The sequence below is a fragment of the Astyanax mexicanus genome, chromosome 6 (assembly GCF_023375975.1).
Source record: "Astyanax mexicanus isolate ESR-SI-001 chromosome 6, AstMex3_surface, whole genome shotgun sequence".
Taxonomy (NCBI): domain Eukaryota; kingdom Metazoa; phylum Chordata; class Actinopteri; order Characiformes; family Acestrorhamphidae; genus Astyanax; species Astyanax mexicanus.
Genome location: NC_064413.1, coordinates 26,273,709 through 26,301,187, shown reverse-complemented (window position 1 = coordinate 26,301,187; position 27,479 = coordinate 26,273,709). Strand labels below are relative to the sequence as shown.

The 27,479-nt window shown below is 36.1% G+C and overlaps 2 protein-coding genes across 3 annotated transcripts; one reads left to right on the top strand and one right to left on the bottom strand.

Annotated features, from left to right (window-relative positions):
- Positions 1 to 1,938: 1,938 nt before the first annotated feature.
- On the top strand, positions 1,939 to 6,971 carry rbp5 (retinol binding protein 1a, cellular). The gene is made up of 4 exons (XM_007256887.4): positions 1,939 to 2,369; positions 4,452 to 4,636; positions 4,833 to 4,934; positions 6,500 to 6,971. The coding sequence occupies exons 1-4, from the start codon at positions 2,294 to 2,296 to the stop codon at positions 6,551 to 6,553; spliced, it is 417 nt and encodes a 138-aa protein (XP_007256949.1). The 5' UTR covers positions 1,939 to 2,293; the 3' UTR covers positions 6,554 to 6,971.
- Positions 6,972 to 9,928: 2,957 nt separating this feature from the next.
- Positions 9,929 to 22,395, bottom strand: LOC111196755 (tumor necrosis factor receptor superfamily member 14). Of its 2 annotated transcripts, none has more exons than XM_049480658.1 (8): positions 22,025 to 22,395; positions 21,106 to 21,231; positions 19,505 to 19,660; positions 17,878 to 17,965; positions 16,910 to 16,986; positions 15,461 to 15,574; positions 13,864 to 13,959; positions 9,929 to 10,252 (listed from the first exon to the last, which is right to left on the bottom strand). In XM_049480658.1, exons 1-8 carry the CDS (start codon positions 22,089 to 22,091, stop codon positions 10,071 to 10,073), a joined length of 906 nt encoding a protein of 301 aa, XP_049336615.1. In that variant the 5' UTR covers positions 22,092 to 22,395; the 3' UTR covers positions 9,929 to 10,070. The 2 variants fall into 2 exon arrangements, with proteins under 2 accessions (XP_049336615.1, XP_049336616.1); XM_049480659.1 differs by having other exon boundaries at positions 19,505 to 19,657.
- Between the last annotated feature and the right edge of the window lie 5,084 nt (positions 22,396 to 27,479).

Genomic DNA, 27,479 nt, shown 5'->3' with positions numbered 1-27,479 from the left:
ATTTAACAAGGCTTTCTTTACAAATTTAAATATTTTAGTAAATAGTTCCATAAACACTATAAACAGACATAAAATACTCAGTGTTTAAGTATTCAAATAGATATTTCTCAAAAGATCTATTGCACAAGTAAGATACAAGTTTAATGTCAATTTACTATATGTTATTGCTGAAGTCATTAGAGGTATTTCAGTATTAAAATCAGAAAATTCTTCAGTGAAAAGTAATTTTATATTCTTAGCAGTAGGTGTTGCTGTTCTCCTGGTGCTGTTATAGATAAAGAGATCACCCATTTGGCTAGGGTTAGCTTTTAGCTATTACCTGCAGTGCAGAGGTTCCTTGAGGTGCATTTTCCCTGGTTCTGGGTTTTCCCAAATGGTGCTTTACAACAGAACCTCTTTCCATACTGTGCTTCATTGAGTGGCACTAATTCTGCTGGCACTTAACTGAGATTTCTTAGAGGGGTGCTTCTCTGAACCTGGTTCATGTGACAGATTGTTTTCCTATAACTAACAGTCTGCAGTGGTGTGCATCCTAGGAAAAGATTGTCTTAGAAGCCAGTCTGCAAGTATTAAATATATCTTATTCTCTGATACTGATCTTTTTCATGACTTTTTACAACCCTTCACTGCTGTTATCCACTCTGTTATCTCTTAAGTCCTAACTCTATCATAGGAGACGTGGACTTGCTTTCTACAACAAGCTTAAGCAAACCAGAGCCCTCAGAGTTCTCAGAGTATTCTTTTACAGCCAAATAAAGTTCTGTACATATTTTTGTACATATACATATATTTTTTATTTTGGACCCACTTGTTTGCCTCACTTTATTGAGCATAGATATGTCGTACAATTATAGATACTTTAAATATTTAAATAGGTAAGTAAGTAAATACACACATACATGAATAAGGTATGGTATATTATGGTATGGACCGTATTTACCGTATTTTTCGCACTGTACAGCACATTTAAATTATTTCATTTAATTATGTATGAATAGGCCTCTTCGAGTTGTATATGCATGCTGCATGTGAAACTGTTTTTCAACCTCCTTTGTCTGCAGTAGCTAAGAAAAGAAAAGCCTGATCAGGAAAAGCACACGGGTCTACGTCAACCCGTAAAATAGTATTCATGGCCTCACCCACCTTGGCTCAGGGCCGCCACAGACAGAGCTGAAGCCGGGCTGCAGCAGAGCCAATATTGTCTTGTTAGCTAAGGAAAAGCTTACAGCTCTGTTAGCTATCTTGTGTAAGTATCTATAGGTTTAAATCAGAGCTCCAGTTGACGCCACATTTTACAGAGACCTTAAATATACACTAGGAAAGCACAGTATGACAATTTATTACAACTCCAGAAACACCGGTCAAAGAGGGCAATATTCGCGCCAGATTTTATGATACAGAGTGGACTCTGTGGCTTCGACGTGGTGAATTAACAAATCTTAGGCAAGAGTTTAGTAGCGTTAGTTTAGCTGAAAGAAACGTTATCAATGCCGGGGGGAGAGTCTGACGCATCTCTGAAAACATTTTGTCCTTTGAGTTTTAGAGCTGTAAAATTAACTGTGTGGGGTGAAGGCAGGTAGTGTTCTCTGCTGCAGTGCTGTTAGCCAATCAGAGGCAATATGTTTGCATTAATGATAATTCAGAGACCCCTAATTCAGTGATTTAAAGCAGGGCTAAATAGAAACATCTGAGCCCTTTTTTTTTTTTAGAAAAAAACAGATTACATGGCATGCACTCATATTAGAGACCACAATACATTAAATCGATTAAATGATTAAATGAGACCTTTAAACTCTTTGATTCACAAAAACTTGGCCTGGTGCCTGTAGGAGGGTATGTGGGGAGGGTACGTGAGGGGCGTTTACGGGTGGGTGTTTGGGGGTAATGGGGGAGAGTCAGTGAAGGTGGGGGAGGGACTTGTAATAAAGTGCTTTGGTTGGTTTGTGCAGGTTTAGATGCTGCAGGGTTGAGTGTGTGGCTGGTGGAGGGACACGGCGGAATCGGATTCAGTCTGTCGGTCAGCGCGGTGTGAGGAAGGTGCAGAGCTCGGTCGGGAAAGGGTTAACCCGAAACAACGACTTTACAGCTTTACTGGAAGCGAGCAGTTGAAGAGAGAGAGAGAGAGAGAGTTCCGGTGAACCGGGTCGGTGCTCCGGTCAGTCCAGAATAAAGAACTTTTTGGACAAACCGCCGAGTAGGGTGATGTGCTGATCTGAGGACAAAAAACACAGAAAAATAAACACACAGGGGATCACTGACACACAGAGCGAGAGGGAGAGAAGCAGAAAAAAAGATGTCCAAACCTAACTATTCTGGTCTTTACCACTTGGTCTCTCAGGAAAACTTCGAGTCCTATCTGGCTGCTTTAGGTAAGACTTCTCTCTCTCTCTTTCTCTTCATTCCTGTGGTATGAGCTCATCTGCAACTCCAATCTCCTTCACTTGGCTCAGGATAGTTACATTGTCCTGCTTGCTGTGAAGCTCCACACTACACTGTGAATGATTGTAACTGTCTAACTCACCTGCAGTCTGCAACATCTACTAAATCTAATTAACCTGCCACTAATAGTTAATAATAACCACACTGTCAACAATAACATTTAAATTAACCAAAGATAGAACAGTGTTTTTAGCAGTGTTGACCATTTTATGCAAAACAGAGTGAATATTTCAAAATATGTTTGGACAGGCCTAAAAAAATAAGTGACACACAATAGAAATAAGCAGCAGCCATAGGAATGTTTTAAAATTAAAAATAACTCGCATGACTGAGCATAAAAAGAGCATTTTAGAGCAAGTAGCAAAGATTCAACAGCCTCCAAAATTTTGTATTACAAACATGAGTCTTTATGAAACCCAAAGTCTATCTTTAGTGGAATCTCAAAAATAACCAGTCATATGAAGCCCCTTCATTTTTTCTTAAGTGTCAGCAGGAATGTTTCTGTAGAATTGGTTGCAATATATAGCTCTATAAAAAAATTAAGAGACCAATTACAAATGATGGGTTTCTTTGATTTTTACCAAATTGCAAACTTCTGGAATGTAATCAAAAGGAAGACCAAGCTGAACTGCTTGATTTTTTGCACCAGGAGTGGCATGAAGTTATCCAAAAGCATTTTGTAAGATTGGTGGAGCAGAACATGCCAAGATGCATGAAAATTGATTAAAAACCAGGGTTATTCCACCAAATATTGATTTCTGAACTCCTAGAACTTTATGAATATAAACAAATTGTTTTCTTTGCATTATTTGAAGTCTGAAAGCTCTGCATCTTTTTTGTTATTTTTTATATTTTTCATTTTCTGCTGATAAACGCTGTAAATCACAATATTTTTATTTGGAATTTGGGAAGAATGATGTCCGTAGTTTATAGAAAGGGTTCCTCTATTGTTGAGTTAAGCAATTCTTTTTCCAAAGTGTAAGGTGCCATTCATCTGCATAATCAGTGATCACTCATCAAGAATAGTCTTCATTTTGGTTTTATGACCAGACCAGCTATATAGCTGTGCTTGTAACTTTAATGATTGTCACCTGTTAATCACAAAGCTTAAATAGGCCTTTTCTTAAAAATGCAGTGATACAAAGTACCAAGAACAAATATTAAGATCACTTTTTGCTCTGTGTGCCTAATAGGACCGAAGGAAGTATAGTGTAACTTAGGCTGATGTAATTCTGGAGACACAATAGAGAGACAAAACCCATTCAAAGGATGCAGTCATATGAAAAGCATGAGCTTATCATGATAATCATAATTTTCCTATGCAGATTGTCTACGATTGTCACTTTAACCATGAATATGGATGGGCGTATAGTTCCTGTGTGGTCTCAGGGCCACTCTAGAACATGTAACCAAAAAGTTAAAATCTATAAATGATACAAGATCATGTAAATCTGCACTTGTGTGCACTGAAAGTAAAATGTTCAATATAGTACTATTGAAAATGGCTCTTTGGCTTGTGGCAATAGTGCTGTGTAAAATCATTGTTATTTAAAAAACACCTACAGAGCTTTTTCCATTATAGTGAGGAACCAATTAACAAGTCAATAAAACGTCTAAATATATTAGCCGTCACAGATTTAATGCCTTTACTAAAGAACCCTTGTAAACTGCTTTTTATGGGTAAACATGGCTGAACCTTATTGGGTTTATATATAAATAATGGTACCATGATTTCATGATATTTTGTCATAATATAAAACATATCAACATTTGCATTAAATCTGAGAAATTTGTTTACAATCAGAACTGAAGACAGACAAACTATTAACGTCAATATTTTAGTATACTGTTAATCCCTAATGATCATCGGATGATCTTTAAATTAACAAATGAGTGCAGCCATGAATGATGGATCAAAGTGACGGAGATTGAATTACTGATAAATCAACACATCCCCCTTTCATCTCTCACCAGCAGCACAGCAGAGATTAACCCACATTCCTTTTCTGTAGATGTTAATTTTGCACTGAGGAAGGTTGTGTGCCTGCTGAAACCCAGCAAGCAAATCGAGCATGACATCAACACGGGCCACATGAACATCAAAACTATGACCACCTTCAAGAATTTTGACATGGATTTCACACTGGGCAAAGAGTTTACGGAGGACCTGGGACCTGTCGATGGGAGGATGTGCCAGGTGTGTGTTTTAACTAACCGTTTGAATGCTTAATTGCACCTAGTAGAGTGGGAAAACTTAAAGTGTGTGTGTGTGCATTTCCAGTGCAGCAATATGATGGCTGTCCGTTATATTACTCTCTGTAGGTGTAGTTGTTGTTTGTGGAATGTTATTGGTGTGTCATTTTGTGCATGTGGTTGTATTGTGTGTGTTACAGACCACAGTAGACTGGGATGGTGATAAGCTGCAGTGTGTGCAGCGAGGAGAGAAAGAGGGCAGAGGCTGGACTCATTGGCTGGAAGGAAACATGCTTCACCTGGTAAGAGAACACAGACATAATGACTGATCACATCGTTCAGAATCGATGTGAGCTTGAGTCATAGGCAAGTCACCATTGCCATCTCCATTTTTTTCCAATTTGACACTTGACACAATATAAATCTGATAGTAGGTATTAATGTGGTTTTAGAATCTCATAATTAACAGACCAATAGACATGGTCAAAAATGAATTGGCATAACATGTTTTTACTTTGACTTCCATTAAAATTCTGAAGGTTTTTCTCCTGTCAAGTTGACATTTTTGCATAACTGTGACAAAGTATTATTTAAAGCTTATAAATAAACAGGGTTTGATATTAAGATATGATAATATATTATAATCAGTTTTATTTGTATTCTATACAGTTTACTCTCATACAGTAGAAATTGCAGGCCAAAAGAAATTGAATTAATGAAGTAATGAAAGTCTAGACATATTTGAATGCAGGATTTGTAGTGCTTGTAGATGGTTGAAAGAAACAAGCAGAAAATTGAATCATATAATAAATCTTTGGACCAAACTGCATTTTTCAGAAAATATGTTTGGTATAAAACTAGTTAGAACTTTTGATTGGGAAACAATATTCTAAAATGTGTTAAAAGTACTCTCTTGCATCTTTAAGCAAGTAAATTGTTGCATCCGTAGTAAACTGTGGATCATGTGACCTACTGATTAAGACATGGTGTGAATCTATCACAAGGAGGAACAGCGTACACTTAGTCATACACTCTGTGGAAGTTGGAGGAGTATTAATCTGCTTTTAGTGAAACACCTCTGTGGAAATAAAGGCTTTCCCCTCCTGTTCCAGTAAATGTAATTATTCTCAAAGGGGGATTTTTGATTCTGGATCAGAGATGTTTCTTTTAGACCTTCTGACAACTTTCAGCTGGAATACACAAGCACACAATAGTATAGGTTCCAATGAGATTCATAAACCTGAAATGTGTTTACACAAAAGGTTGAGATGTTTGGTAGAAAATTTAAGATTTGTTCATCACACAAATACTTAGATATTTTGATCAAGTTTGTGTTGAGAAACAGAGGTGAAGATGCTTATGTGGAATGCTTAGGGTGAAAGCAGGCAAAAGAAGATTATAGGTATTACCCTGCAAGAAGCTGAAACACAGGCACTATTGTGAACAGGCATTATTAGGTTGGGTTCTTTGAGGACCAAATACAAATGCTTTTTGTTTTCCTAAAAACGTTTAAGTCTCTGGTCACGCGTGTTTCCCCTCGGTTCCATGTGTACACCCAGTGACCAATATATGAATGAATTGTTCTTTTGAACCTGTTCTTCTGGTAAATCCTTTGAGCTGATTCACAAGTAAATTCAACAATTTGTTACATCTGTGCAGTGTCTTCATTCATACTTAAAGTCCAATACAGTCAAATAGGAGTAGATAAAGCAACCTTCAAACATCATAACTGTGTCTCAACTTTGTATTGAAGTAGACATACAGATAATTAAAACTAATCTTGTAAAAAAAATTGTATCTATTTGTTTCTTTTGTGATCACCATCAACATCATTATCATCATGTGTTTTCTCTCTCTTTCTCTTCAGGAGCTGCGAGTGAAGAATGTGGTGGCAAAACAGGTCTTTAAGAAAGCAGAATGAGATGCTGAACTGGGATAGAGAGAAAAGAGAGGTTCAGCCAATCAACACAGAGCTCAATCACCAAACAGCAGGACTACAGCAGAATAAACTATATAGTAACGAAATTGCCTTCCCCTTATAATTAGTAGCTCATTGAAAATGGCAATGTGGACCACTACATGCTTCACAAGGGTTAATGCTCCTAGAGTTTTAGTATGAGTAAACCAGGTAGTGGTCATATGGCCAGTACCCATCTAGCAGTGCTGGTTCTGCACAACTCCTGTATAGTATTGTTTATTTTTGATCTTTTGGTCTTTTTTTGTGTTGTGGTATTTCAGTTAATCTCTGTGATGTGTTCCCCAGTTAGTTAAGTTCAGTGTTACACAGTGTCCTGCATTTGGGTCTCCCATCATGGAAAATAAAATATTTTAAAGCCTTTTGTCCTGATTCATACTAATTTTATTCTTGTATTTTGTGCAATTAAAAGGTCATGTTTATTTACATATATTCCACAGAGGTGCAAAAAAGAATTGAACCTTTAACATTTTTATGAAAAAAAAAATCTTGTAATGTTTTAATGAGGGTGGGGTGCAAGACAAGGTATTATCTCAGTTACACTCTTCCTGTTATTTAGTAGCCATTTGACTAATGTATTTATTTTCTTCACCTGCAATAGACACTTGGAATTGTATTCAAATTATTTGAAGTATATACAGTAGATGTAATTATAAAATGTAATTTTATGTAATAGAAAGTAGTATGATATCGAGTCACTAGAGGGCAGTGTGAATCTATTATTAAGAGAGATAAGTTTAAACAGGTGAAAAAAACAGTTTTTTCCAGTCTTACAGACATTTCTAATACATTTTTTTTTTACATTTGTAATTTTGGAAAGAAGAAGAATAAAAAAAGAAATAGCTTAATTCAGTTTTTTTGTACCAGACAGATTTAGTGTTAGAATTTCGGCTGATTGTTTAGGGAGCTTCTCCACATCTTACATGAAAAAAATAGTTTATTCATAATTGAGGTTATTAACATTGTTGTCCTTTGTTAAGAAAGTGCAGTTTTGTGTATAAAAACAATAAATCCTTAAAAATGTAGTGTCTGAAGATAAAACTAAGATAAAAAGCTCTCTTGTTTGCAAGAAATGCATTATTGTGGAAAAAAACTGTAAATTCTTAAGTTTTGGAGAATGGGTAGTCAAAATGAATAGCCATTAAAGGTATGATATACATCATGGAAGAAGGATTTTGAAAACTAAGACTAAACCTTATCCGGACAGGATTAGTTTCTTAGGAGGACGTCTGTGAAAAAATATTTCATACTTCTACTCAGTGATAAAACTTATGCATCCAGCCTGCATTTGAAAAAACAATTTGGCTTTTCTTTGGACAAATAGTTATTTTTAAACGCTAGGTGACGAAATTCAGAGATGTGTGTCCGGAGAGGAATAAAATTACTGGAGTTCAGCGAAAAACAGTAGGTAATTCAGCCTGTAATTTTCTCAGAGGACCTGGTGTTGGGGGAAGAGGTCTGCACTCCCCCAGAAGTCCCGCGGGACAGAACTAAATTGTTATTGGCGGGAGCAGGGGGGTTAATCAATAAAGGCAATGCAGAGCATTAGCATTAACATGTGGTCCCACGCAGACCTCTAGTTGGGGGTGCTCGGTGGTGGAGGTGGAGGGAAGTCAAGTGGGATAGCCCACGCCCACATTTGCAGCCCACGCCAACTACAGGAGAACTCGTGGTGTGGCTCATATAAAATGAATATAAGTAGAACTTCCTCTGATATTATTGAATTAAACTGCATGAATCAGCTAGGTTACTTTAAGGAGAAACTACAAGCACAGAGTACTGTGTATTATTTAAATGAGATGAATTTATATTAAAACCATTCAAAATGTATTTTTCAAACCTACTACTTTATATTTAAATGGTAGTATTTTTTAATATAAATATATATTCATTCAGGTCTACTTTTTAACATTTTATAACAATAAGAAATAAAAACAATACTTCAAATAAAACAACAAAGCAACAGGTTTACAAAGAATTTAGAGAGAAAAGGTAAAGGATATAAAATAAATATTTGAGGAATGACAAATATATTACAAAATAATTATAATGTAAATTATTTAGTTGAAGAGAGATTTATACACTATGAAAAAACATAAATCATTACTTCTTATGAATAAATAAAAAAGAGAGAAATAAAATAAATAACAGGCTTCCACTTTTACCTAAGGTTTTAGAAATGTTTTTTTTTTTTTGTAATGAGCAGGAGTTTAAACATCTACAATTAACATAATAAAGCATGGCTGCTTGCAGCAGCTATGATTGGCTGGGCGGTATTATGGTGAGCTGGAAGCGGCTCATCTGTCCCATTTTCCTAATTATGGCTCCGTCTCTCCGTTCCTTTTAACTTTTTCCGCGGTAGGAGAGGAGCAGAAAGAGGGAGAAAGAGGAGTAGAAGTTTCTGGACGCAGCTGTGCTCTAGGGCGTAGCCTGCGCTGCACCAGGCCACGCAGTGGAGCGCGTTTATAATAATGCGTGCGCGTGCCCGCGACTTCAGTTAACCCGCCTGTCCGGCAGCTGTAGATGTTCCTGTTCTTGACGTTACTTGATCCTCAATAAATAATAAGTAAAAGAAACATACACAAAAGTGTGGTGAGTAACTTACCAACATAGTTGCTACTCCAGTTTTTTATTAATTACCTTTATGGCAACCAACCACCTATTTGGATATTACACTAATCTGTACCATACCTTCATATTTAAAAAAAAATATTTTTAATAACTCATTACTCTTTGCAATAAAATGAGATGCACATGTAAATATATACAATAAAAACATGTTTTTATTGTTGCCTAAGGGCAACATCATTCAGGTAGACCTCTTTATTAGGGCCACCATGATAAAACAGTGGGATTTAATTCTGACCTGGAGATCCTATTGTGTTTCTCTGCTCCAACAAAACTGATTTAAATGATTAGAGCTTGTTAACAGAAGTCAAAATAAAAAAATATGTTTTAACTATATTAACAAGGACTTTCAAGCTTCAAAATATTATGCAATTTTTTTTTCTCCACAAAAATATCATTCATGCAAAGAGGTTAAATGCAGAATGGGTAAAACACCAGATATTCACTTGTAAATTTAATATGACATTACTTTTATATGTGAGCATTTAATCAATGCTGATGTGAAATGACCTGATATTAATTGACCAAAGACCTGTGACTATAGCCACATATCCAGGGACCACTGTAAATGTGCTTATTTCCTATTAACAGTTGTTGGGGTTTATCTTGTGTACTTTATGCATTTTGTACACTTTACACATCTGTTACCGCATGGTGCTTTAAATGAAAGCTCATAAAGAACTGAGCAACAGGTTATTTACAAGAAAATATTTATTATACACAAATGCAGTGAATGAGAGAAATGAAATATGTTGAAACCTATGTGAACATAAGAATGATACATATAGATTTTGTATTCTTGGTGTGGAACTCTTTGTTATGGTATCAGGCATCTTCAGGCTCCAGGCCACTCGTCCTCCTGCGGTTCAGAGTGAAGGAAGGATGGCTTGCTGGAGGTAAGACCATCAAACTGATCATAGCTGACTTCATGGACGTATTTTTCGGATGCAGTTATCGTTGTCATGGTAATCCCATCACTCTCCAGACAGCAGTTGTCTGTGTTGGAGAAGATTGAATCTGAAAATCAAATGATAACAGGAGAGAAACCATCAGCCGCTTGATAGGTTGTATTTGCCCCCTTAAAGATTTATTTGTTTTTGCCATACTTACATTTTTCAGATTATTAAAAAACTTTAATATCAGAAAACATTACCTGAGTAAATATAAAACTTTTTAAATTATGATTTTATTATTTAGGCTAAAAATACCACCACACTATCCAACAACCATCTAGCTCTTTGCCCCCCCATAAATTAACTGTGATTAAATACACTTTTTATAAAGCTGAGTTCAAAATAGAATCAAGAAATCACTTAAACAGAATAACAACATTTGAAGAACTGCAGGTCTCACTTGACGCAGCTAACGTCAGTGTTAATGATTCAATAATAAGATAGTGTCTGGTCGAAAATGGTATCCATGGCTCATCTCACCTAAGCCAAAAACATCTTGTTGATCCCCAGGATTTTGGGTAAATATTCTTTGGACTGACATGACAAAAGTGTCTCTAATGATGTGAAAACTACTGTCACTGTTATCGAAACTTGTGTCTCTCTGTGAGGTAAAAATGGACACTGCTAAATTATTGACATTCCAGTGTAATGAAGGGCACTAATCATTAACATTTACTGTAATGTGTATGGCTTCACATTCTTCATTTACGCTAATAAGAATGTTTCAGAACATTTTGCAAACCAGTGAGTGAGTGAAGGCAGAACTTTCAAAGTCGCTACACTGGAAAAGAAGCAGAACTGTATAAAAGTGTAAGGAAGTCAGTTATATTTCAGCTACCAAAGAACTTCTCATTGTCATACCACTTCCTGTGAGTTTCCATGTTTTCACATGCGATAAAGACTTCAGCATTCACTTCACAAGCCCATTTATTTGTCATATAACTGATGCAAAATTATAGAATATCTGTCATTTTCAACCAGAAATCATATCTGTTTAAAGTCCTATAATATTACTTTCTCAACAAATGCAGGTATAAAGTTTGTAATGAGGAGGAGCTCAAAGCTTGACTTGAATTTACTGCACTCCCCAAATGTAATGAGAGCACAAAATAATACAGGAAAGGATGAGACAGTCCTGCACCCAACAACTGAGCTTACACACAAAGCTTAGCCCATTCTCTTTACCCATATTCCAAAAATAACATCTCTCACATACCAAATGCTGCTTAAAACCTATTAAATATTTTTGCAGCATTGACTATTTTTTACCTGTTTATTATATTTTTCTGCATCTAATGCAAAATGTGTTAGGAGTGTAATAGTATGTGTATTTGTAACAAACAAAAATGTCATGTCATGTGCATGCAGCTGTACAGAGTGGTACATGGTCTACGTGGTGGACAAAGAGTAAATGTAATGTGAAACTAAGTTTCACCTTAAGCAGTGAGCAGATAGCAAATCAAATTTGGATCACTATTCTTGCTCCAAACAACAAAAAATTATCAAATAAATGATTAATATTTATTTGGTGACTTTCTGGCTTTTGTCACTTTATTTCCATTTTGTGCTGAAGTCAATTGTGCTTGTCTAATTCCTAGATATACTATATTGAAGTGTGTAATCATAGTCATCTAGATAGGAAACTGAAGACAGCAATAACAAATAGTTCTGAGAACGAGATGTTTCATCAGATGTTCAATTTTAAAGGTTAGTACAGACTTTAATTAAGGAATAGAACGCGAGAGGGAGTGTGTTATCGTGAATAACATTACGGCTGTGATTTGTTCTTGATGTTATTCACAATAACACACAACCTCAAATGTTGTGTTGCTTTTATACAACCGTTTTTTTTACACAATGAATGAAGAAAATAATGAATATGCTTTAATACGGACTGTGCCTTCTGCCAAAAAGTAGTTCCACCACAAGTGAACTGTAACAAAGTGTAACTTCAAAACACCGTATGATTTATGCAGGCTAACACCACCAACATTATCTTGTAGTTAAAATTGGGGGTTAAGGGGGTTGGTAAACGTTAGAAGTGTGAAATAACTCTGAAACTCTCCTCTCCTGTTCCGCATCTTCATGAGAAAGCTGCACATTTGTGGGCATTTTTGCCTGTTTGCTGGGTGGTGTTGGTTACCTAACTGGCAGGCTAGCTGCGCCTGCAGGACTGTGGTTAGGTTAGCGTAGCTTGCTTTAGTTTAGCATTAGCTTAGCTTAGCTTTTTTTTTTTTTAAGCTAATGCTGCTGCTGGTGCAGGTGGAGGCGATTATACAAAAAATTTAATTAATTTTACCCACCTTACACTGTAAAAAACAAAAAAACATTTCCCCTAATGTTTTCTTTTACTGTCTTAGCTCTTTCTTAATCAACTTGATAAAATAGTTACTAAGCTTTTGATAAGTTTTTAAAGTGTATATTGACCTTTTATTTATATTGAGTGCTGCATTTTGTATTATAGTGGCATACACTGGGAAATAACCTGAGCTGAATCATCAGAATGCAGTCCAACTCGTTTGTATCAAGCCCACGTATGGTTCATTCTTCAAAAAGCTGTGAGAGTGTGGGTGAGTTGTGTGTGAAGGCAACAGCTAGAGTTACTGTATTTGCATCTGTGGTGTAAGACTCCTCCTCCCCTGCACACACACAGGTCTTATCAAACCCATCTCACTGGGTCTGAACATCAGCGCTTACGTCAGCACACACTGTAACACTTTCGGTCGGTTCCACTCATTCTGAAACCCCGCTTACAGCACCTCAATTCAGATTGCTATCAGGCTGCTCAAATTCATTTCAGCTCCATGACTGCATTTCCTATTGGCCCCTTTTTCATAAAATGATCAAATAAAAAGCAGCCAGCATTTTCAGTACATTTGTAAGACTTGATCTCAAAGTGAGAAGATACTTGAATAAAGTTCTGGTTTACGTATAATTGTGGAGATGTTTTACTGACACAAACCAAGACGTTAGATTTGTATTGATAGCAAAGCATCAGATTTAAATTAACAGCAGATGCACAGAAATCAGAAATAATGAAGCTGTACTTGAAAACGTTTTTTGCTTTTTATCTGTTTGGAAGTTTTGTGGCTTCCCCACTTTCTCAGAATTGCAGCCTGAATGCACAGCCAGTCAGCCGGAAACATAGTCACTTACTGACATCATCACTAATTAGCAGAATTTGCATGTGTGTGTGATTACTTTTTTTAGTATATACGTAAGACAGAATTGTATATAGATAAAGCACAGAAATAATGGGCTTATCCTATTAGCCCAATCCTATTTTCTTGTTTTTTTGTTGGTTAAAATCAGGGTTAGGTCTTGAAGGCCAAGAGCAAAGTGATATATTTAGTTTGCGTAAATAAAATAATATATGTGAATAGTTACTATGTAAGTATGATTGATCATAAGCCAAGAAATCTGAATATTTTTTGCAGAAATCTATATTTTGTTCGAAACGTTTTTTTGTATATTGTTTATTTATTGTCATATCCTTTCCTTTTTTTATAAGAAAGTTAAAGAAGGTATCTGAGACATAATGTAGCCAAAAAAAGAATATATATAAATATAAAATAATACTTTAGTGAGTGGTGCCTGCCTGATATTTATAGTTGTAAAAGGCCCTAAATATGAGGCACAATGTAAAAATGTATGACTTCATCATCATCAGCTTACCGTCATTAAAAAACTGCAGTTTAGAGCTGTTTGGCTTGATGATATCTGGAGGTAGAATTGGGGGGCTGTAACCCTGAACAACCACTGAAACACTCCCTAAAATCAAACACACACAGACACACACACACACAGATCATTAAATACTTTTTTAAAAGTAAATGGTAAAAAGCATCCTCACATTGCCACTCCATGTGTCACTGGTGTGGTTACATTTACATTATAGCTGGGTCACTCTGATATTTGATGTGTTTTTCTTTAGTAATGGCTACTTTCTAGCCAGCCTGCCACACACCTGCTGTATGTAGAGCTACTGATATTTCTGTCTGGTGCACTTATGCCAAGTTTTGAGGGACAGCCTTGTGGTGGGGGGCCTCATTTCTGATCCAACAGGGCTCATTGGTTCACTTGTATATATTATTTTGCAGCCTTTTTCTATTTTGTGCAACTTCATCACTAATTCTGGTAGAATGTTTTTTTTTATTTTCACAGATTTATTTTTTACTAAAATCTGATGAATTTGGTTGTTCATCCAGAAAAAAATGACTGTTTTTGCTAAATAACAGACAGAGAGCAATTAAGAGTTAATAAGAGTTTTTGTCACAGAATATTTTAAAACTGATACAACACTGCGCTTATTTATCTCTTGTTCTCTTATGTCACTGTTGCTCTCCACATCCTGTGCCATATCTACACCATTTCCTAACTAGCTGTACCTGCTGACTGAACACTTTGCTGCTTGTGAAGGTTGTGCTGATATATGGTATATGGTGCATTTTCAAAGCTCATTCTTAATGATGTGAAAATCAGCATCAAATCTGAAATCATTCCTACAGAGTCTTAACCAAGCCAGAAAACATTTACACCGATCCAACTGTGGGTTAGTTACATCAATTTACACACTGAAATGCCTGCTCAGGACTAACAGACAGACTAATCTATTTTCAGCAGTGGTAGCAGACATGACCTTAACTGTCAGTGAAATGTATTTTAAGAAGAAGAAATGATTAAACCTGTGACATTGATAAATACACTTCCACAGCAGCACAACCAGTCACTTCCTTGTTTAGCATTGTGTGTGTGGGTACAGTGTGAGAGTGTGCGTCAGTATGTGTGGGTGTGTGTCAGTGTGTGTCAAGACTTGTGTGTTCTGACGTAGTGACCTTTTCTTTCTGACAGTGGAGAACAAAAAGTCATATGTGTTCTATTTTAACGTACTTGTTAAAAGGCACACTGTACATTATACTATACTTTAAATGGACAAGAGTATTGGAACATGTGCTCATCCGTTGTTTTTCTGTAATCAAGATTATAAAAAAGGCTTTTTTTTTTACTAGATTCTGGTTCTTTGCTCTGAAAATTTAATTGCATTCAAGAGTAACAAGAGTATTAATTGCTATGGGTCAGGACTGGTTGGATAATCTTCACTCCACCCACCTAAAACCCAACTCCCCAAATTATCCCAAAATAGAGCATGGTGTGTGTTTGGTGTGTGTTTGTGTGTGTGTGTGTGCATTCATCACACATATTTGTCAGCAATGGGTGCAGCTCATATATACATCATACATAACTGCTTTAAAAAGCACAATCTTTGGTGTACCTCTTTGTTTGGATTTGCGCTTATCCCTCCTGTAAAGCAGTACAACAATTAAGGAGATGATTATTGTCAGGATGAACCCCGCCCACAGCCCAGCAGGAAGCTTCCAGTGACAATCTGTAAAATAAAGAATATGACAAATCACCAACACCATACCTAAATTGCACACATTAAACTAACAATATAGTAAATACTATAATACATTGCTTTTTACTGCTTTATTTCTGATTCTGCTTATAATCAGTATAATTACATTGCACTGTACACAAGATACAAGGGGTTCCATGATGGATTTACATGCTGGCCTTTGTGACTCACATTATTCTCAAAGTGCAGTTTACTGTGAAATTATTCATATGAAGTTTATGGTTTTATCAGTGAAACTGCACCATAGTGTTCTGAGTTTAGCATTTAAAGCTATTCTGCATAGACTTCTGCATTCTCGATCTTAGTCTTATTCCAGCAGAGAGAAACCCTTAGAGACTTCTTAGTCTTCAAAGAGTCAAAAAAAAAAAACATAATTTCTACAATTTAGTTAAGTTTTAGCTGGTGTCGTTCTTAGGCATGCTGTAGTAGCAAACATAAATCAATCTTCGGAAGACTTCAGAAGACTTGCACTAGCCTATCACTACATTAGTCTACCTGTACCTTACCTATAATATAAATTGAAAATGTAAATTGCTCTAAATAAAAACATCAGTCAAAAGTAATAAATGTTAATGACGTAATTACAGTCATAGTTCTTTTAAAGGACAGAGCAGGCAGGGCTCTAGACTAACGTTTTGCACCGGTGCACCTTACTTTTTTTCTTAGGTGCACCAGCACAAATGTTAGGTGCACCCAAATTTTCAACTGCATTGTCTTTAACACTGCAGTTTTACAGCTTTTTTTTTAGGACTGTCAATCTAGGCAATATTGACTTGTAAATAATTAACTAAAAATCTGGTCAGCAAAAGTTCTTTATTTGAAGCACAACTGTAAAAGAACGATTATACATGGAAAATGTGTTGGTGTTTAAAGTGCTTTACTGATCTTAAATTTAAGCTCAAATCTCTCAAGATAAAATAAAAATAAAGATGTTTTAAGGGTTTCAAACTGAACATCTAATAGCTCAAAATCTTATGGATTATCCTCCATGACCCAAGACAAATTTTATAAAGTTTAATGCACCTTTATTCACTTAATTACAAAGAATTTTCAAATACGTCCTAAAGAGTAACTACACTCTAAGACATATTTTACATTAATAGTCGAAATGTGTTAGTGCTGCAATGATATCAATGATGATAAAGGTACTACCCTTCATATAACAGGTTAGTGGAGCATTGCAGTAATTTTGCAGCTGTTATTTTTAACATAGGCCTACAGCAAAAGTGTGCATAATGCATGATAATCTACTCCTCTAAATTAAATGTTTTGTTTATGATGAGAATTTCAGTTCTTTTGACTTACTCTGGACAAAATCCCCACACACAGCATCTGTTTTGTCTGTGCCAGCTGTCTTCAAATGACGACCGAGCGCCGTACAGCTAAAACAGAAAGAAAGATAGAGATTGAAAGATTAGAAATCCTGTGGATAAATTTACAAAACCTTCAGTAGAAAAAAAAAAACTTAACATTATATAAAGAATCTTAAGAAAAACACTAAGGAGTTCATAAAGATGTTCTTAAAGGCAATTTTTTAAATATTGATATGTATCTTCATAAGATATAAATTAATTGAATTTCTGAACTCAAATGTGACAATATTGTGTTGTCTGATGAATGTTATACTGATTTTATCATGTGGTTAGTGATTACAACTTAGAATTAGTTGACCAGACTCAGAATATGACCCAGCACATATTTCCCTTTTTTGCATCTGCTGATGGTGATTCATAAAAAATCCACAAAAATATACCCAGATGAATATCATGGGAAATCCCATAGCAAGAGGCAAATAAGATTTTAATTAGATTTTCTATAATGAATCCAATTGCTAGACAGGCAGATGTTCACTCAGTCCATTAATGCTTTAAAAGTACTTAATTTTTTGGTTGTTTTGCCAGCGCTATTGATTGAAGGAAATGCATCGTTGTTGCTGTTTATTATTGACACAATTTGGGCAGATGCTTTTAACACAATTCAAATTTTCATGATGCGTGAAACAACAGAAATTAGTCAAAATTATGTGAAAAGATTTTTTGCTATGATTATCTGTAACAACTGAAATTGATAGGCAATTAATTTTATTTCTGTATGATTGCAGTTTGATAGTATGGATAGACAATGCACTAAAAAAAAGGATTAAAAGTGAATGTGAACTTATTTTTCAGGTGGTGGTTTCAGAAAGGCTGAACGCTATGCCTGCATGTGTGTGTGTGTGTGTGTCTATGAAAGTGTGTCACGTCACGTGTATGAAAGAGAGCAGTGGCACTCACTTGGTGTAATTAAGGCAGGGTGATTTGTAGTCTGTCACATTGCTGAAAGTTCCGGATGTGCAGGGTCTGCAGATGGTGTCTTTGATGGCTGAGGAAAAAAAACACCACGTTTCATTTTCATGAAACCACTTTTAAAGATTATTACTTTGTGTATTATTCTATAAATGCAATATGGAAACATTGGTTAAACAAGTATTGTTGATTGTCTAACTGAAAATATGTGAACAGATTCTCTACAGAGAACAAATGTCTCAACATGTTAATGCTGTTTTAAACTAGACAATAAGTGCCAGACAATAAGTTTGGATATACCTTCTTATTCAGCTCAATCATTGTTTTTTCTTTTTTTCTCCTATATTATAAATGAATACTGAAGTCATCCAGACTATGAGGGAACACATAAGAAATCATGTAGTAACTTAAAAGTGTTAGACAAACCAAAATACTCTGTAAAGCATTAGGTGGGCTTTTATATGGAGTGCTGTTAACTCTTGGTTTCTGAGGCTGGTAACTCTGACAAACATATCCTGTGCAATAGAGGTAACCCTTCGTCTTCCTTTCCTGGGGTGTCCTGATGAGAGCCAGTTTCATCATAACATTTTTGAGTAGTTCTTTACATAATATGGATTACAACATTAATCAAATAGAACTTACTTACTGTATACCAGCTCTACCTCTTCAAATCATTTACTCTTGACAAGTTCAGCACAGCTGTTAACTGAAAGCCATTCCAGGTGACTCTACTTCATAAACTGACTGAGAAAATCCAGACAAGATATTCTGGTTTGTTACTTAATAAATAATTTAATAGTTTGGATGATTTAGGACTAATCTATTATGCACAAAATAATGTTAAAATAATGAAAAACACAGGTTTTATGGTGTGTCCAAACTTTTGCCTGCCACTGCAAAGATTAGTGTGAGGTTTCAAAAACAGGGATGAAACCACACATCAATTTATCAGTATTCAAAATGGTATGAAATCAGTCAGGTATTATCTATTATTCATCTTCATCTTGAAATTAATGCATGCGCTGTGCTACAAATCCTGAGCTTGAAATACAAATCCTTTAAGTTTTATGTGTTGATGTACTTTTACATTTACAACCTCTGTGTTCAACATTGATTTAAGGACATTTGATATTGATAAGAATATAAATGGTACGTATTGTGGTATGGTATGGTATTAAAAACACTCTAAAAACTCCGGGGCGGGACACTACTGCATTTATTCATGGGAGTTTTACAGTGGCACTGTGTTTGTATGAAAGTCTTTAAGGCTTTGTCTTTTCATCTGGAACACACATAACTGGCCTACTTCCAGTTCATTTTATCATTTTAAGTAGGAGAAGCTGATTATATGTTTGTATGTATCAAAGGGTATCAGAAATGTCCTGAAAAATATTTATTCAGTTTTTTGCAGTTTGACTAACCCATAGCAAAGTGTCTACTGTACCTACCCAGCTCTGCACTGAAGCTCCTATTAATACATTTGCTGAGCAGGTGTCTAGATACTTTTGAACATACATATAATATGAATGGAACATGCTGTATAATGTGTTAGCTCATGGTAAAAAAAGTGTGTGTGTGTGTGTTTGTGTGTGTGTGTGTTTGAGTAGAAACTCACGTTTAGAAGACACTCCTGTCCCTGGTGGGCAGCTTGTGAGTGGTATGCAGACTTGGCAGTGATTATTAGATTCATAACTTTCACAGTAAAACCCATCCTTACACTCACACTTCCGGTCACTGTCCGCTTCACAGTGCTGTATCTCATGCTGATTATCTGATTAAACAGACAGGCACGACCATTCATGTCATTTTGAGATACGATTTAAAAGGAAAAAAAACTGGATCAAAATGTCTTGTGTTGACTTTGTGTTATTAAAATGTAGGAGACAACAGTGTGCAGTTTAACACATTTACGTTTTTTGCCAAACAAATGTAGATGCCACAAAAAACATTAAACCATTTATTTTGTTTCCAGTGCATGCATTTTTTTAATATATTTTTTAATAAATTTAAAAAATAAAGGCTCTGAGCCAGAAATTATTATTTTTCATTTGACCAAAGTTTTTATGTAAAAAAAACTATAATTTGCATTTAGATTTACTCTTCATTCATTACATTACATTACATTACATTTGACAGACGCTTTTGTCCTAAGTGACTTACAGTGAAGTAAAAAATTAATAGAAGTTAAAGGTAAAAAACATTTTTAGACAGGGCCTAAAGGAGGTCAAACAGAAATAATGGGATAGAGGAGTAAAGGAGGGAAGAAGGAAATGAGGTTACAGTAGTTAGTATGTTAGGGGTGTTAGGAGAGTAAGTGCTCTTTGAAGAGCTCTGTCTTCAGGAGTTTCTTAAAGATAGTGAGAGATTCTCCTGATCTATATTCATAAAAACACTTAAAATAAAAGAACTTTAAGAAGTGAAGGGAGATATTTTTTTTGTTTTTCATTGTACAGGTAAAAAAAAGTTCTAAAAAATGTTATAAGAGATGTGGATGTGAGGAAGCTTCAGCAAAGATTATTTAAACCTTAAAGGGCCCTACTTTAGTGACCTATATTGCACCGGTCAATTGCGCTGGTGTGCTCTGATATCTTAACAGCGTGGCATATTTGTGTGTCTCAGCAGAGGAAACTGACCGTGCTTTCACTCAGTGAAGGTACCCCAGCAGCTCATTTGAGGGAACAGCAATGTTATTTTATTCTTTATTCTGTTTGTTGTTGATGTAAAAGCTGGATTTGCATCCATATATGTGTGTAACAAGCGGGAGTGTATGCGTACTGAGCTTGCGCAGTGCACACGGCGCTGCTGTATGGCTAAGACATGATTGGATGGCTGAATGTTGACTGTTGTTAACTCTGATGTTATTTTAACAGCGAGCGCACAAGGTGTGAAAATAGACTGTTGACGCTTGTAAGATAGTAATGAGCTTTCACCTTGCGCAGGATGTACAATAGGGCCCAAAATGTTCTTCAAACTTCATACATGATTCTTAATTTTTTATTTTTAGTAGTTATTTTATGGTGCACCTTTATGTTTATTAAGTGCTGCATTAACCTTGTATAACATGTATGTAAGCCCACGCTTTAAATAACGACATTGCTGCAATAATTATAATCAGTTTTGTAGTTCGAACCCACAAATGAACCCTTTGGGGCTACATAATATTAAAGGTTTTAGGGTATTATAGAACATAACTTAACATGAAAAAGAGTTACTTACCCCCATGGCACTGTGTGCAAGGCATACACTTATGAAGAAAGTTACTGTGAATCATGAAGGTTCCTTGAGGACATGTCTCACACTTTGTAGGCGAGGAGCTGCTACACTCAACTGAAACATATTTTCCTGTGAAAGAAAGTGATACATTAACCCTTTAAACTAGCAAAATATACAGTATATCTGTAATACCCCTTCTGTTATGTTAATTTGTCACTAGCCGCAGTGGTGTTCCTGGCTTAATTTGACCTGATGTGTGTTTAAAAAAAAACCCTAACAAAAAGTGTTTCAATATTTTATTACTAACGCCATTGCTAATTATTCTATCAATATTTATCGCAATGGTGTTCCTTACCTCTTACAGGTAATGGTTTAATTAGGATAATTTACTTGTTTTTTTTTTTTATAAAAAAAATACATGTTCAAACTTTTTAAAATATTATACTACTTTATTACATTTGAAAGACCAACATATAAAATGCAATAGTTTTACATAACATTGAAACATAAGATAGCGATTTTGTTTTACTTTTTGTATTTGCAGGGAGTGGTTGCAAATATGTGACATGAACCATTTTCATGTTGATTACACTAATTAGAGCAAGCATAAGACATTTCATACTGAAAAAAAGTACTTTTAACTATTTTTCCTTTATCTTCAAACTTTAAAATGGATCAGTTTGACCTGTAACATAACAGGATGGAAATCCTTCTAAGCTGAAAACTTTTTGATTCTTATATTTGTTTTACATTTCAGCGCTTTTGTTTAGGCTAGAGCACTTCCTGCTATGGCAAAGAGCCCAGATCTCAACAGAAAATCATTTTACTTTTTAGCATATGCTAGCTAAACTCTTCAAGTCATACATTTTGAAAAATAAAGATTAATTTAATTTATTTCTAATTATGCTTTTCTAATTCTTACCTTTTGGGCAGCGTTTACAGCACTGTCCCTCATGCTCAAATTCTTCAGAAGAGCAGGATATAGTCATTGCTGGACTGTTGGTTTGTTGTCTTCACTCCACTTGTTCTTGACCTCCTTCAGTCAATCCTTGCTAAAAAAGTTGTTTCCAGTAATGTGGAAGTTTGTTTTATTTGTTATTTTTGCTTCTTTCCCTCTCACCTTTCTTTCTTTAAACTTGTTCCTCGTAGGTTTTGAATTTGTCAGCTGCGTTTTACGTCTCTCTGTGTGTCATCACTGTGTCTGCTCTCTCTGTCGTCCTCAAACCACTGTGTTATTTCCTCTCTGCGTCAGTCTGTCCACCGCAAGCACATAATCTCTGTCTCTCGTTTGTCTTAGTAGAGGGTTTTCCATCCACCAAGTTTTTGCGCATTTTGAAAATGCGCATGAAAAAAGCTGGATGGAAAAAGTCAAAAATTCGAAAAAAGCCCCAAATATCGCAAAACGATTTTTACGCTAGGAGGGGGTGGAAAAGTTAGAATATCGCATCGCCAAAATTCGGAAAAACTGGATGGAAAAGGGTTTTTCGCATAAAAAATGACGTATCACCTGTGGTATATGGTGCGCCGCGTTATTGCGCTGTGCTATTTCTCGCGCCTCCGTCGCGTCCGGTAATGCAATGTACCGGTTCATTAGTTTTATTCGTATTGCTTGGCATACAGCGTACACACAACGATGGACTGTTGTAACGCTTACACCAAATGTTTCACCCACCACTCTGTACTCAGCACAGGTGGCCAGCTTGTATATGGCGATGGCGATTCTCTTATCAGTTGGCACAGGTGGGCGATGACTGGAAATACGTGGCCCTACATATGGTCCAATCATGACGCACAGCTTTTCGAAAGTTGTTTTGGACATTCTAAAATGCCGAATCCAAAGCTGATCAGAAAAATGGCTCTGAACGATGTTCTCCCAGAACAGTTTGTTTCGTTTGCGCTCCCAGGTATACGGTGGCTGTCGAAGTGGTCGCGCCGAGATTTCCGCCCTTAATAACGTTTCCAGTGCTCGTCCTGCCCGGCGTCTTTGAACAGCAAACATCATCACCATGTAGAGATGGCAAATGGACACGAAAATAATTCTGCACAGAGCAAAAACAGAATCAAACCTCTCCATGCTTTTTTGGCGTCCTCTCCCACGTTATCTAAAGTTTATTCGCATAACTGTAGTGAATGGAAACACGGCTTAATTCGCATTTTTTCCTGCCGAAATTTGGAAATTGCGCATTCTTTTTTCGAAAGGTTTGGATGGAAACCTGCCTAAAGTCTACTCTCTCTCTCTCTCTCTCTCTCTCTCTCTCTCTCTCTCTCTCTCTCTCTCTCTCTCTCTCTCTCTCTCTCTCTCTCTCACCTACTCTTTCCCCCCTCATGCATGACTGGTGGAAACCCCCCTGCCCCTTTTCCTCTCCTGCTCGCTCTGTTTCTTTCCGTTCTCGTAACTCTAACCCCCGAGAGAGAAAGAGAGGTACGCTACCTGTTTTGAGTTCAGTACTTTACCATGTGTGTCCAGATTGTTAACTGAAATCTACAGTGTTGAGTTACACTGAGCTGAATTAAACTGAACTAAATTAAATTGAACATAGAGTATCATGCATAATCTCTAAACCTAATACTACACATCAAACCCCCATGAGTTAAGTTTACTCAAATCATTTAGGGTAATTTGTTGCCTCAAAATTTTTCAGTAGGGGGCTTTCACACCAGCCTTTTTGAACTGGAATTTTGGCTGTTGAGTTTGGTCCAAATAAAAATAGCAGTTGTGAAAGGTGCTATGAACCACGGCTATGAACCAGGACCCGACTAAAGGACTAAACTTTAGTTGGGCTAAAAGAGGTGGTCTTAGTCTGGATTAATTGATCCATGGTTGGTTCGTCTTCAGTGTGAAACCACTGTTCTCAATAATTCAGTGGTTTGGAATAATGAAAGGAAGTTGAGACTGGTTGTCATCAATAACTTAAGCAATACAGAAGAAAAGAGTTCGATTTTGACTTTTGATTATGGTGCTGTGCCGAAATTTGACCTTCTTTGGCGTTCACGCATATCATGCAGCAGTACGGGTACAACAGATTATACTGGTGACTTCTGTATATTCTGTAACTGTATATTAACCCTTACTTAAAACAGGATTATATGTCCACAAAGAGGAAATTCTAGGAAAGAGGCAGAATTCAGCACACCACCTGGAAACACTGAAAATGTTGTGTATTTGTAAAATCCACATTATTTGTACATGAAATCTGTAAAAGCAAACCCCAGATAAGTTTACTTAAGTAGTTTGAACAAATTAAGTTTAAGTTGAATATACAGCTCAGGTAAAAAATAAGAGACCTCTTCAGTTTCTGAATCAGTTTCTCTGATTTTGCTATTTATAGGTTTATGTTTGAGTAAAATGACCATTAAGCATTAAGCATTTCTCCCAACTTACAAATACAAATATTGCCATTTAAATAATTAAATAGCTAAAATAACAAAAAAGATTCAGAGCTTTCAGATCTCAAATAATGTAAAGAAAACAAGTTCATATTCATAAGGTTTTAAGAGATCAGAAATCAATATTTGTTGGAATAACCCTGGTTTTTAATCACAGTTTTCATGTATCTTGGCATGTTCTCCTCCACCAGTCTTACACACTGCTTTTGAATAATTTTATGCCACTCCTGGTGCAAACATTCAAGCAGTTCAGTTTGGTTTGATGGCTTGTGATCATCCACCTTCCTCTTGATTATATTCCAATATATTCTTTGGTAAAATCAAAGAAACTGAAAATACAGCACATAGTGTGAAAATAGTCCCCTCTTCGTTGCAGCCATTTTGAACTCTGCCTTCCATTGGTCAGCAGGAATGAAGGAAGGAAATTGCTTGTATATAACATTCTGCATATTTAAGTCAAGTTTTATTCTTCAATTAGTTTATATTAACTGCCTGCCAATAGTGAGCCAACAAAATGGCCGATAACCAACACAGCCAACGCAGAAAAGGAAAACTTGCTTTTATAGCACAAACAAACCCTAGAGGTCACTTGTTCAGAAATGAATAAATCCAACATCAGTGCAGATTATAACTAAACAAATGTTCATCTAACCCAAAATAGTTAAGTATCGTTTAAGAAAATCCAAACTTTATTAACGAGAGTTTAATTTTTTTAGCTTAAAAATCTTGTATATTTACAGTGTACGGAAGCATGGAAGCATGAGATCATACAGACTAAGAAATGTATCATACCAGTCTAACTGGAAACTGATTCTAATGTACTAGGCAGATATTATTTTTCCACAGATTACTGGTACAGTGAAGCTGACACATTTCCTAAGGTCCTACAGGATGACCCTCCTTCCCCATCTCTGCTCTATATGACTTTCGCTGCTAGCTAAAAAGTCTACAGCCCCGGACCAAAGCCCTAAACTATTATTTCAGATACAGTGATTTTATTTCTACCACTATTTGCCTGGGCAGTAATTGTCTCCACTTGTCTCTGTTCATACATCTACCTTTTTATTTTCCACGTCTTCCTGGTCAGGGTTGGGGTGGGTCTGATGTCTACTTAAAATTTTTGGATACAAGTTATGAACAGGCCCGGGACAGAGGTTACAACACAAAACCTAGGGGCAGCTTAGCAGAACCTTTAACTACCGTGTGTGATTGTGCGTGGTTTATTTTGTTTCAAGGTAGAGGACAAAAGGAGCACCAACCAATTAAAAAACAATGACTAGAGCAAGGACCAATCCCACATTACCAAGCCCTTGTAGCCAGGGGCGGATTTTAGCACCACGCAAACCACACAATTGCTTGGGGCCCCAGGGATCAGGGGGCCCCCTGCTGGCCAAAAGGATGGCAAAAAATAAATAAAGAAAAAAAAAACGAAACGCATTATTTCTTTATTGTACACGCAAGTTAAGCCAGGTGAGGTAGACTTCGGCACAACCATAAAATGGTCTTATCCCAGCAGTGCCCAAAAAAGAAAGAAAATTAAGGAAAGGAAGTCCAGCACAGAAAGCTTGACAAAGCTCACCAATTTTTTCACAGCAGCAAGAAATAAAACATCTGACGAATCCATTTGATCAGGGCCCCTGGAAAAAAACATTGCTTGGGGCCCCAGAACTTCCAAATCCGCCTTGCTTGTTGCACCAATGTTCCACCTACATATCTGGTTAATTCCTTTACATTTTGTCTGCAGTTGCTTTGATTGATTGAATTCTGTTTTCTTTCATTCTGATTCAGCATCTAGACAGTTGTTACTCACTCTGCAGCTGTACTGTTAGTCACCTACCACACTGGAGTATTATTTTAGACCAAAAGACCAAAAAGAAAAGAATATCACATAGGCTTCAGTTCCTTTACTGGTAAATGCTGGATAATAAGATGTTCCATTTGCATTGCAAGTTCCTTTAGGAATTTGTTTAAATTATGACAATTTTACTCAGTTTGCTTTACTCAAGTATACGTATTAGATACTATGGTTTAAAATATTTCTGTAGAAGTTAAAGCATTAACTCAAGCTTTTTACTCAAGTAAAAGTGTAAAAGTACTGGTTTCAAAACTACTTAAAGTATAAAGGTAAAAGTCATGTAAGGAAAAAACCCATTAAGGACAAAAGCTTAGTCCATGTCACAGAGTCCTAAAGTACACTACCCCACCCTTTAATTAATACATTTTAGTACAATGGGAATATTTTGATGAAGCTTAGTTTGGACATTTGGCTCAAGTTCTCTTGAGTCTCTGCCATGGTCCTTATATTAGGCTACATACATCTGCTATGTTCCAGCTGGAGTGTGACATGATGTGGGCAGGTGTAATGGATCGTGTATAAACCAATATTGAGTCTGAATGGTATATGTTTTTTATTTCTAATTTAACCACAATCAAATTCACTCTATTCGTATAAAGTTACGAGGCTGTTTAAAATGTCAGGAGAAGAACGTTCAGATAATTGTGTGAAAATGTAAAGAGTAGAAGTAAAAAGTCGTTTGATAAAGAATTACTCCAGTAAAGTATAAATAACCAAAATGTCTAGGTAAGTAAGGTAACAAAGTATTTGTTACCTTACTTACTGGGAGCAACCTCTTAATTCTTCTTGATTTTATTGCAGTAATTCTCTCGTTGGAAATGTTCTTCTGCTGTTGTGTGTAATCCTCCCACACATTGCGACACTACATTGTTCAGGATGTAAACCACAAGGAAGAATGTGGCTTCACAGTGTGACCACGAGTGAATGACTAAATCTACAGTACTTTACAGTCTTACAGTGGTGGTCTGTCGCTATCGCTTCCGTTTGGTTTCTTTTCCACAGAAAAGTGAATAGTGATTGAGAGTTTGAGTAAAAGGATGAATTTAAAATCACCTGAGTAAAATCTGTTCTGTTTAGACAGACAGTGTAGAGGAATAATAAAAGATTCAGAAGGTATGCGGGACAGATACACATT